The 12,775-nt window shown below is 37.7% G+C and overlaps 1 protein-coding gene across 2 annotated transcripts in view; it reads right to left on the bottom strand.

The window, feature by feature from the left end:
• Positions 1-12,775, bottom strand: part of LOC144203363 (immunoglobulin superfamily member 21-like) — a 164,918-nt gene that overhangs the window by 76,069 nt on the left and 76,074 nt on the right. For both annotated transcript variants that reach the window (XM_077726759.1, XM_077726758.1), the window contains one exon: positions 3,675-3,787. In XM_077726759.1, the coding sequence (XP_077582885.1) occupies positions 3,675-3,787 (113 nt within the window). The remainder of the gene's footprint in view (positions 1-3,674; positions 3,788-12,775) is intronic.

The raw sequence follows: 12,775 nt of genomic DNA, 5'->3' as shown, positions 1-12,775 counted from the left end.
AGAAATTAAGAAAGTAAGAAATGAATAACATTTACTTAATGTTAGCATGATGAATTTTAGATATAAATGTTGCTGGAATATTAATGAAGTGTATTATTAAAGAAATTAAGATAGTAAGAGTACGATGAAATCCTTCATTTCGGTTTTTAGGCGGCCATTTTGGCTCAATTTTGACGAATGAAAAGATTGTTTTTAGCTTCTTCCTAAATATGAAGAAAAAACATATTTTAGCTTCTTAAAACATGCTTTCAAGTCTCAAAAACGGTTTTAAAAATCAGACAGTTTACTCAGTAAAAGCCAAATGTCAACGTTACGTCAGCCACGTCTTTCCGTTTCGGAAGCGGCGCCCTCGCCATTGGGAAAACGTAAAAGTATTCAATATGAAAGTGAGCCGGCAGCCTTTGGTGAAACGCGCTTTGATTAATTGTGGCTTAAAAGGTTCTTTTTTAAACGCGATGGGCTTCATCTCGACGCGCTTATTCGGGCGGCCGTCTGCAGGCGTTGGAAATCCTCAAACGGAATACGTCAGGACGCAAAAGCCGGCGGCGCTCCAAAGGATTCCGATTGGCCGAGCTTCGATTAGATACAAGTATTCCCCGGGTGAGTGTCAGCCCGGGTTCCTCAGGAACTTGAGGTAAAATTACAAGTCCGCACTATTTAGTCAGATAAAAGAAATAAGCCCGCTTTCTATGAAACTTTGGCGGCCAAGAACCAGAAAACCATTTAGAATAGAACTTTCTGCATGGCAACACGCTCGTAACATAAACAAATTTAAACTATTACGATGCAGACACACAGAAAATAAATTTAATTTACCCTTATACTAAACTTAATTGAAATTTTGTTTTAAATTCGGATACCTTTCTTGGCTCTATTAGCCCCGCCTCCACTCTAACTTTCAGATTTGACCTATCCAGGGTTGTTTGCTTTTGTTTTCCCTTCAAAATACTCAGAAAATGATGCACACAAATGTCCTCACAATAGAATAACGCACAAAAAGTAGTATATACACTCGAGTATTAGCGAACAAGCTCCCCATTCGCATTGACTAAACAAATAAAAACACGGAAAAAATGCAAGGCTCCGCCCAGTGCTCAGAGATATTACACAATGCTCGTATATCAAAATTTGTCTCGTATCTCAAGATAAATATTTGCCCTAAAATTTGACTCCTATCTCACGATAAATATTAGCTAGAAATGTTACTCCTATCTAAAGAAAAATATTTGCGCAAAATTGTACTCCGTCAAGATAAATATTTGCTCCAAAATTTACTCGTATCTTAAGATAAGTATCTCAAATTACTCGTATGTCGAAGTACCACTGTAATAATAATAATAATAGACTTGAGTCCCATTTGTTATGTTCCCTAATACAATTAAAAATGCAGCACGTTGCAAAATAAGCCAAGAAATATTTGGAGGATGGTGGGGGTCAGCCTGATGACGAACCCAAACCGAGGTGGACCACCGGGAGGCAGCTGTGCCCTGGTTTCCAGCCGCCAGATCAAATTGTTTTTGTGTTTTTTTGGCCAGACTTTCGCAGCGGCAAATCACAGAGCAATTGCGGAAAGACTTTTCCCCCAAAAAGCCAGATTAAGGTTTGAGTTTGGGGTGTTCAAAAGCCAGGATAAAATCAATAAGGCGATAGTAAGCGGAAAGAAAGAAAGACAGAAAACAGGACAAATAGCATTTGGCAAGTGCTAACTAATTCAAGGACGGCAGTTTAGGAGATTATTTATGAAAAAAACTGATGCACATAGCACTGAGCCCTGGGGTACCCCTAAACTGTCATTTTGTACGGTTCAATCCAATTTAACATACTGTATTTTCACGATTATATGGCGCATCGCATTTAAAGGCGCACCCACAATGAATGACACTTAATATAAAATTCCATATATAAAGAACACTAGATTAAAAGACTATTTTGGAGAAAATGTAAGACTTAAGTGCACCTTATAGTCATGAAAATACGGTAATTGGTGAGAAATTAAAACTAGATTAGTATGGTCAGCTATCGTAACCATGGTAACAACCTTGGCCAATTAAAAGCAGCTGGACGTGACCCAACGAGGTCCTTAAAATGAAAAAGACAATTTTTCGTTGACAAATTACTTTAAAAAAATGACTTTCAAACGTCAGGAAATCCGATGACATCATCATCAAATATTAAAAAACTCATCTGTATGAATTCCATATGCAATATTTGAAATTACCAGAGTAAAAAACTAAAAAGTCAAGCGCCACTATGCCGTAAAATAAAAAATAAAATAAAACTAAAAACAGGCCACTTTAAGTTTAACGGCGACAACAATGGTCCCATTTGACAAGACGGCTCATAAGCCTCATTAAAAGTCCTGCTGTTTTGCCCAAGATAATTCTGCTTATTGTTATTGAGGAGTCCAAGTCATAATGGCACCAATGTGACACGGCGTATCCGCAAAACACGCGAGTATTAATTTCACGCCGCGCTTTTATGGCTGCAAATCAACTCCTTACAGGCTCGCGCCACGTTTTTTCTTCTTCATCTCCCCGACAGAAATTTAATTATTGCCAGCGGTTGCGCGCTTGGTTAAACCGCTGGGGACTTTAATAAGCGTCCAATCGCCAGCTGTGAACTATTAAGCCGGCCTCCCAAGCAGCTGGACCGAGTAAAAGCCCGTGTTTGCCCGTGGACCACGAACAAACCCACGGGAAATGGACTATTCGTGTCCCAATTCGAGTTATCGTTCGATACTCGGACTACAACGAATCAGAGGGTGTCCGATTCAAAGGGATTTGTGCTGACTTGATGTCATGGAGGGGCGGAGCCAGGTATTTGGGAGCCAACTTACTGCGCTTGAACTGGGCGGGGCTAATGAACAAATTATGGATGGAAGGACTTTAAAGGTCTTGAAATGGAATTTAAATGATTAAAAATCAAAGGATGAAACCAAACTATTACGTCTACTCAATAAGATACCAAATAATTTCCAATTTCAATCAAAAACAGACAATTAAATCAACATTCAGGGTGCCAATAGTTAGCAGGGAAAAGCTCCAGCACTCCTAGCGATTCAGAAAATGAATAGAATAAAAATGTTTACTACAACAATAAAACCAAGTGGATTTTTCTGCCCATAAACCGACAACAATTGACGTTAAGATCTTTCAAACTGGTTTAACTGATTGTGTACGGCCATTTTCCTTGCTCTCCCAATCAAAACAGATTGGACATTAAACATTATTGGACATAAAAATTTCAAAAATATTTGTACAAGAATCCTCCAAAAGTGAAGTGGAACTATTGCCTAAAAATCGTAATTTGCACTCACCTGATCCCAAACAATTCCCAAATATTCGGATTAAATAAACTATAAATCAAAAACATCTACTCAGCATAAAAACGAATTAAAATGTTTACAACCCCAATAAAACCCAAATCAATCTTTCTTCTCATAAACATTGACAACAACTGACATCCAGATCTTTCAAACTGGCTGTCTATGCTAATATGCTAAAATGCTAATATGCTAATATGGTTTTTAATACGCCCTCTCCCATTCGGATTACATCAAACTTTTAGCTACTAATCAACAGCGGACATATTTTAACGTCAAAAGTTCAAAAATATATTTATTAAAAAAACAAAGTTAAGCTAAACTATTTCCAAAAAGCATAAGTTGTACTCACCCGATACCAAACGATTTCCCGCAGCCTCCCATCGGTCTTGAAGTTACACTTGAGGGTGACAGTCTCCCCTACGACCACTGGGGGCAGCGGTTCGATGGTGACGGTCAAATAACCTAGCGAGACAAACACAGAAGAAAAACCCGTTTAGATATTGGCCGATTCAAAGCGCGCAAGACGGGAAAAGAGGCGGCTAACGACTTCAATTGCGTCCCATCTGGCGTAAAGCGATTTGCGGGAGAGTCGGCCACCTGTGCGCAAAGTCCTCCTTTATGACGGACTAAATCGCGTTTATTAGAAGCGGAAAGTTTGGAGCAAAGAATGGACAGATTGTCTTTTGCTGGGTACAAAAAAATAAACAACTTAAGATGGACTAGCGCTAGTTTAGCGCTTGTATAGCTGAATTTGGTGCAGCTGGCAGGGATCAAATATTTTTGGTTGTTTTTTTCTCCAAATAAGAGACCATTTGCTAAAGCGCTCAAGCAATTTGTTTAGAGAATATTAGGGTAAAAAATAGAAAAGGAAATAAGTTTGGGAAAATGTGAAGTGTATTTTGTTGAAAAACCAACGGGAAAAAGGCTAAGATTTTTTGGTAGAATCTTTGACATTGAAAAAAACAATAGCTGTTTTTGTCATTGATGTTTTATTTAAAAACACAGAGAAAAACAAAGACAATTTTGTCAATAACTTTGACATGTTGCCAAAAACAGGACAAAAACATTAAAAAAAATTGTCATTAACTTTTGTCTTTAAAAAAAATCCCAATAGAAAAACCAAAATAATATTTTCTTAATAACTTGTACGATTACACTAATTTTAAATTGTCCTTGTTTTTAATTGTTGAATAAAAGATAAAAGTCAAATTTTTGTTATCAAAATTCACCATTTTTTCTGAAAATAAATGATTTGACACCCGTTTTCAACTAATCTACTTTCAAAAACACTTATCATCTCATTAATTTTTTTAAATATCAGTTAAACAATATTGGCATATCACCCGATAGTGCAGTGGTTCTTTTGCCTGCCTTCAATGCGGAATCCGTGGGTTCGATTCCCACTCGGTGTAGTACGATCTGTCTTTCCGCTAGGATAAGCTCCATCACCCCGACAAAGATAGACAAAGTTGAAAATGAACAAACGAATATTAATACACTTTCTGTATCAGCGCCATCCACCAGTTCATAAATATTAATTTTTATGGGCTAGACAAAATATTCCCTCTGAAGATATAATATGGGCGGCGACAAAGATGAGTTTGACACGCGTGTTCAATTTTTTTTGCGTTAGATCATCCATCCGCGAGCCTCATTCTAAATAATTGAAGAAAAAAATCCTGATTGGCAAACTCCAGTCGAGTCCAAAAGCCGATTGTTACAAGTGGACGGAAAATGAGCTGGAAAAAACCCGCAAAAAAGCCGTACATCCACATCCTGTAGATAGTCTGTCACGTCAGCACATTCTTAATGTGCTCATTAAAAGGATGTTAATTAAATCAGCGTGGTGGTGATGGTGGAGAGCTCTCGTCTCAAGAGTCAAGTGGAACGGCTAAACCTTAGCTTATCCTGCCTTTGGAGAAAATCCCTACCGACACTTGACAGAAAACCACACACACACAAACGTTTTTTTTCTCAAAAAGTCACGTCTGGAGTTATAACTATATATTTAACATTGGCTTATATGCCATTGGTTGACCACCCATTCAGGGTTTCCCCCACCTGGTGCCTGTAGTTAGCAGGGATAGGCTCCGGCACCCTTGTGACACTTGTGAAGTGGTTCGGGAAATGAATGGATTTTCAAAACTATGATTTTTTTTTTAAAATATAACCAAATTTAAATGTTTTTGCTGATGATTTCTTGCAAAAATTCCACAAACGTCCTAAAAATTGGTTGCAAATCAAAGCACTAAGGTGTCCAATTCATTTGGACAGGGAGAGGCAAATGAATCTTTGTTTTTTAGAATTAAAAATGCCAAAAATATCCATAAAAATCTAATTTTGTCAGTTTAGGGTGTGGTCCAACTTCCACAAATGTCCTAAAAAACACTCATTGGTTGATAATCTAAAGGATAATGTGTCCAATTTATTTGGACAGGGAGGGGAAAATTCAGCTCTTAAGTCTTTTAAGATTAAAAATGATCCAAAAAGTCCAGAAAAATCATATATTTTGGCGAGCAGTTTAGGGTGAACTCCACCTTTTACTGCAAGTCTAATGGGACAGGCTCCGGCGCCCCCGTGACACTCGTGAGGACAAGCGGTTCAGGAAATCAATGGATTTGCTTATGATTTCCTGCAAAAGTTCCAAAAATTTCCTTAAAAACACTAACCCTAACCCTTGCTAATCAAAATGCTAAGGTGTCCAATTCATTTGAACAGGGAGGGTCAAATGAATCTTTAATGTTCTTAAAAATTGCACTAGTACTTCTATTTTTCAAACGTTGCTTATTTACAGTCAATATTGAGTCCAAATTAATATTTGACAGCTCTTTTCCACCCCTTGAAAAATCCGATTTATCTTTCAATACATTATTCAAAAGTAGTTCAAGGACTCAAAACAGTCGGCCATTTCCTAAAAGGAAACGATTGGTCGCTGCTCTCTCAATATTTTAAATAAATAATATCACCTGGACCATTTTGTCAGACCAAAATTCGTATTCATTTACAATTCTGGTTTTGATACTCTATTAATTGTTGTATTTTGGATAAAAATCAAGTTCGTCATTGAGCTGTACAAAGAAAATATTTACAGTTTTTACAAAAAAACAGCTTTAAAATGGAGTTACGCAAACATGCAGTTTTTTCCCATCGCCTGTCAGTTGTGTAAAATGTATGTTGCAGTACAAAGAGCAAAAAATAAATAAAGAATAAGCGCAAAAAGACTTTTATCTGAGAGTATGTCTTGGTCAGACTATTTCAGGGGAGGGAGGGGTTCCCCTGTCAATCAAAAAGATCAACAATCCTCAAATTAATACAACTGGAAAAGTTCATTTTCCATACTCGTCCGCCATGTTGCCTAAAGGAAAATATATTCATATATTACATGAGAACTAATGTTTAGATTAGTGCATTGTAAATCTACTTATATCATCATTGTAGAAGTAATTTCATAACTTGAATATTTCATAAGTAGTCACATTTTACATGTGAATGTACTAATTCAATCCAAGGTCCTCACCATCACCTTCTGAACTCTTTAAAAATGATTCAACAATGCCAATTTTGTATGAAATAAGTGAGAATGAAAATTATTTATAAGCCATTATAATGAATAAGAAATGCAATGGAGTGGACTTGCGAGTTGAAACTGAGAAAACAGACGTATATCCAACCACGTAAACACACAATTTAGCCTAAAATATTGTCAAATCGGGTGAAATATCAATCCAATGACGATTTATTTTTCATAATTCCGGTCCAGTTAACCTGTCTCCAAAGAACCAATCACAAAACCAACACAATCCGGTCCAATTCGGTAGATTAACGATGCTTAACATACATATCCAAGCACATAAACACACAACTTAGCATAAAATATTGTCAAATCGGGGGAAATATCAATACAACGACGATTTATTTTTCTTAATTCCAGTCCAGTTAACTGGTCTCCAATGAACCAATCACAAAACCAACACGATCCGGTCCAATCCGATAGATTTACGATGCTTAACACACATATCCAAGCACATAAACACACAGATAAATACCAAAAATATCACCACATCGGTTGAAATATCAATCCAACGACAACTGCGTTTTCAATCATTCCGGGCCAATTAACCGGTCTCCAAAGAATATTTCACAAAACCAACACAATCCGGTTCAATCAGACAGATTTACAGCGCTTAACATACATATCCAAGCACGTCAACACATAACTTAGCCTATAATATCGCCACATCGGTAGCAATATCAATCTAACGACAACTGCGTTTATAATATATCCGGTCCAGTTAACCGGTCTCCCACAGGCATTTACAAATCCAACACGGTCGGGTCCAATCAGAGAGATTTACGGCGTTTAATGACACACGGCGGCGGCGGGAAGGGAGCGCCCGTTCCGATCGGTCGGCGCGGCAATCGGCGCCTCGTCATCCCGAAGCACTTGGAGGAGGATTGGCTGGTTGATGACAACAACGCCAGGCGAACAAAGAAAAGGACAACAGGGAGTCAAAGGTCTTTGGATGGGCCACTCGGCTAGCTAGCAGACAACCAACCAAGCCGGGGCTACTTTCATCTCTTTGTATTTCTTGTTTACCGCCACTGAGGAGATGGCGGTTTTATCTCCCGGCTTTTCTTTCCCGGGCTTTTGTCGAAGGACGAGAAAAACAAACTACAATCTGGGGGTTGCTTCAACATAGCCATTGCCAGACGGCGTTTGCTATATTCGTGTCTAGAAGAAAGACATCTGGCGATATATGTGCAGTCTATTTAAAAATGGAAGCAATGTATGGAAAACGGTCATATTCGGAGCTACTTTAAAAATAGAATTGACTAGCATGTTAGCCATGGGCATGATATTCTCATTGATATTATTGTTTCGTCAATGTATACATGCTAACTAGCGCTGTATGCTAGAAATGATGGTCAATTCTGGTTGTGATGTCATAACCGATAAGCCAACCCCCCAAAATTACTCTACATTAGCATACATTTGTATGTAATGTGTTTATATTTGGAGTCTGTCCAAATTAGGATTGACCTGACAATATGCTAATGAGTTAGCGACAAGCGCGCTATTTTCTTGTTATATTATTGTTCTGACGAGATGTGACAGCTAACTAGCAGAGAGGCCAAGAAATTATAAGCCATTCTGGTTGTGATGTCATAACCAGAATTGCTAAAGTGTTTTGGCATGAGTTTGAATTGAAAACTTTTTTAATTTTTAAATTATTTTTAGATTACATACATAATTTATTAATCCCGTATTCAGGAAATTTCATTGTCACATTAGCAATTAGGTGAGAATACAAACACAGGGAAATATATTTTAGACAAATATGTAGGTCATAAATTAATAATTATAAAAAAATATTAATATATACAAAATAAGTAAATATAAAAATATAAAAAATGTATAAATAGATTTATTTTTATGTTACTCTCATTATAATGGTATAATCACTACAACAAACAATCAATAAATAATAAGAATATTAAATATTGAGCAAAAAAACTTCCATATTAGAGTGCCAGATTCAATTTATACATTTAAAATGACGTGAGCTGTACAAGATAATTTAATGGGAGCAAAAGTTCACAAACCAGTGAAGAAGAAACCCATAAATGTGGTTGACTTGGCCAATAAATACTATCCATTTATGCACGTGTATTAATAACCAAACTGTAATATATGGAACAATTTGGAGCGTCTCCAAATTAGAATGGACTTGACCGTCCGTCCGTCCGCCACTTCCGCCAGCGTCAAGATGGCAAACGATGCCACCATCCGTAAAATCCCACATCATTATTTAGCATAAATCAAAACCCATTAAGGATGCCAGATTAACCTTTGACCTTTCAAAGCACATCGTCAAAAAATAGAAAAAAAACTCGGCGAGACTATGGGTGGCGGAATCGGGCCCGGGAGAGTCCGAGGCGAGCCGTGGTTGGGTTTTTAACGGGAAAATCCGCCCGGCAACGTGAGGGCGATAAATGCGTCGTTAGCTCCCGTGTGTGTGAGTGTGTGTGTGTGTGTTTCCTCTGGAGAGTTTAAAGACTTATATAATCAGCGGCAGGCGGGGAAGATTTTAGCGCTAGGCGAGGAAAACGAGGAAAGCGAGGGAGAAAAGCGCGTCTTATGACGTTGACTGAATCTCAAACGTAAACGTGTCGTGAAAGGATTCACTCCGGGCGCCTTTGGAATTTTCCCTTGGCTTTTTCAGACGTTTCCTTGAAATGACATTCATTCATTCAAAAAGAAATCAAATGGAGCAACCTTGAGTTTGAAGGAAGGCGCTTATTCAAAGGAAGCAAAAAAAAAATAACAGAACGTGAGGCCTGATTGGTGAATTTTTCAACATTTGCAAAAATTACAATTCACTTGGCTTCTATTTACCAAATTATATACATGTAAAATATTGGGTTCAATTGACTACGGGTGTCAAAGTGGCGGTCCGGGGGCCAAATCTGGCCCGTCGCATCATTCTGTGCGGTCCAAGTAAAAAAAAAAAAAAAATTCATATGACGACTCTCTGTTTTAGGATCAAATTTGATAGATTATAAATGTATATGGTTTTCTGATTTTTCCCATTTTTAAATTAGTAATTGGAATTTTTATCAATTTTTTGGGGGTGTTTTTAGGTTAAAAAGCATTTTGTAAAATCTAAAAATAAATATATGCAAATATTTTTGGTTTACCACTTTAACATTGAATATAATTAAACATTTTTTATGAAAAACAAATTATTATATGTTTTCCCTTCATGAGAAAAAAGTAAATATACAAATAAACAGTTTTATATCTTTAAAAAAACCTGAATATTTAGGGCTTTTGATTCAGTTCTTATAATCCAATTAAAGAAAAAATAATAATCTAAATATTATATCTAAAATTGTCCAGTTTGACACTCGAGATTTACTCCATCGCAAACAATAAATCAATTAAAAATGACTGAGCTGTTGTAATGTAAAATTAATGATGATAAAATGATGTATCGTGAAATGGATCACATTAAAATAGACACTTATTTTTTTAACAGTAAGCCTTATTTATCTATTTTCAACCATGAAAATATTTCATCTAACAGACAAAAATGCTAATAGTAAAAAATCACCCCTAAAAATGCCAATAGTAAATAATATTTTAAGAGTTAATATTCCTTTTCCAAATGCCATTGAAGATTCAGCAAGAGTTTTCCTTTTCCATGATTTCCATTCAAGGAGAGATCGTGGGCGACCTTAACCACTCCTTTGCCCGTGTATATTATTCAGCCATTTCCATTTAGATGATATAAAAAGTATCATTTTTGACATATCTGGGCGGACGGGAGCTGTAATTGCATCCTTCCTGTCACTCACGTAACAACAAGTGAGCAATCTGGCTACTTGCTAAGTGCATTTCAAAAGCTTTCTGTCATCCACTACCGAGGTGAATCAACGTTTCGGAAATATCCACGCCGCCACTTGAAGGTCGGGGGGGGGGGGGAATGGGAGGGGCTATTCCCAGCCAATCATGACAAATAAGTCAGCGAATATAGATTGCTGCTGTCAATCAGTCAAATCAGGGTTTCCAAAACTAGGAGTGAGACATCTCCATTTAAGGGGAAATAATGAAGGAAAGGCTTAAAAAAAGTAATTAGACGTCGATAAGGGGTTGTCCAATCTTGGGTTCGCAAAAATAAAAGTGAAGATATCATTGAATATGGCCCGGGCAAGAAGCTTAAGTAAAACCTGCATCCAGTTGCACTACCCAGCTATAACTCTAGATGGACACGTAAGCAGTACACATCCATTAGCTTAGCAGTCAAATACTTACATATACATGTATATATGCATAAACACATACACGTACATATAAATATAAACATATCTAGATATGTATTTATATGTATATGTATACATATACACACACAAACGAGTATGTGTATGTGTATATGTATATGTGTATGTGGATATGTATGTGTTATATGTGTACATGTGTATTTATGAACATTTATGTGTGTATACGTGTATATGTGTATTTATGTACATGTATGTGTATTTGTGTGCTTTATAGATGCATATGTATATACGTGTATATATGTATACATGTGAATATATATACATGTCTAAATATGTATATATAGACATGTATATATATAGACATGTATATATATAGACATGTATATATATAGACATGTATACACATTGATACATATATATACACATGTATGCACCTATTTACATATATAAATCATACATATATGTATACACGTACATTAACATAAGCACACACTCATCCACACACGTACATGTCATCATGTTACACTGCCACTGACGATAATGAACGTCAATCAGCAATCATAAAAGGATTTCAAGTTGACCCTGGCCTAAAATAAATTTCACGGATTCTCATGGCAATTCGCCACAAACAACCTTGGCGCAGCATCGCTTGTGTGGCGGGAAACTCTGGGAAAAAAAATGCTAAGCATTCTCTTAAGCGTACAATAAAGGACGATCCAAACGAGAAACGTTATTGCTTTTCAAGGCTGAAGAATCCCAATGAAGTGATGAGGGGGCGTGGCCCGATAACGTCCAATCTGGCCAGTCGCCCACGCCGGAACTCGTCGGTTCTGCTCGGTCGGCCGCGTTTGCCTTTTAGGACAAAGTGGACGCACGCGGGTGGCGCCGGCGGCCACCAAATCCGCTAATACCCTCCTTCACCACCACCCAAAAAAAAAAGCAATCTCCCAAATAGCCCTCCATCTTTGCCTGGCTCGTCATTTGCGTAAAAGCCCGCATGCGGTGCAATAATTGTTTGGCGTGTAAACAACACGCCGTCAACGAGACGGCAAATCCACGTGTAATTCCGAGCTGTCCACACGCACGCCCGTTATTTTCACCTCGACACCCCGATTTGTGCGCCTTCCCGCCGTATTTATGATGGGGATATTTCATTTTGCCATTAATAAGCCACGTGGAACTCAGGTGGCATGTTAATCAAGGGGCTCCAAAGCGGTAAGTTGTCGTGGCGACGGCGCAGGGGCGCCGAAGAGGGCCAGATCTACGGGCCGGGCCCGGCGCCGTTTGTGCATTCGGCGCGCGACGCCTCGCCTCGGAAAAGGAGGGAGGGCGGGAGGTTGGCGTGGACAAAATGGCTCCCCTGAATGTCAAAATTCAGCAAGGCCAAAGTGAGACTGTCTGCGTCACCCTCGCTTGGCGTTCCGTGGCTTTTAGAGAGGTTGCCAAATAAGGGAGGTCAAAGCAACGTGTTAAACGAGCATTGAACATTTTTCAAGAATAAATGGTCAAGTACCGTATTTTCTGGACTATAAGTCTTTTAATTTTTTGGCAACTAATACTGAAGTGTGGCTTTTCTATGTATTATTTTCTCACTGAGCACCAACATATACCATATGTATGTATATTAATATATACACACATAAATATATCTGTGTATATATATATACA

Source organism: Stigmatopora nigra, chromosome 10 (assembly GCF_051989575.1).
Source record: "Stigmatopora nigra isolate UIUO_SnigA chromosome 10, RoL_Snig_1.1, whole genome shotgun sequence".
In the NCBI taxonomy this organism is placed as follows: Eukaryota; Metazoa; Chordata; class Actinopteri; order Syngnathiformes; family Syngnathidae; genus Stigmatopora; species Stigmatopora nigra.
This window is presented reverse-complemented; position numbering and strand designations above follow the sequence as displayed.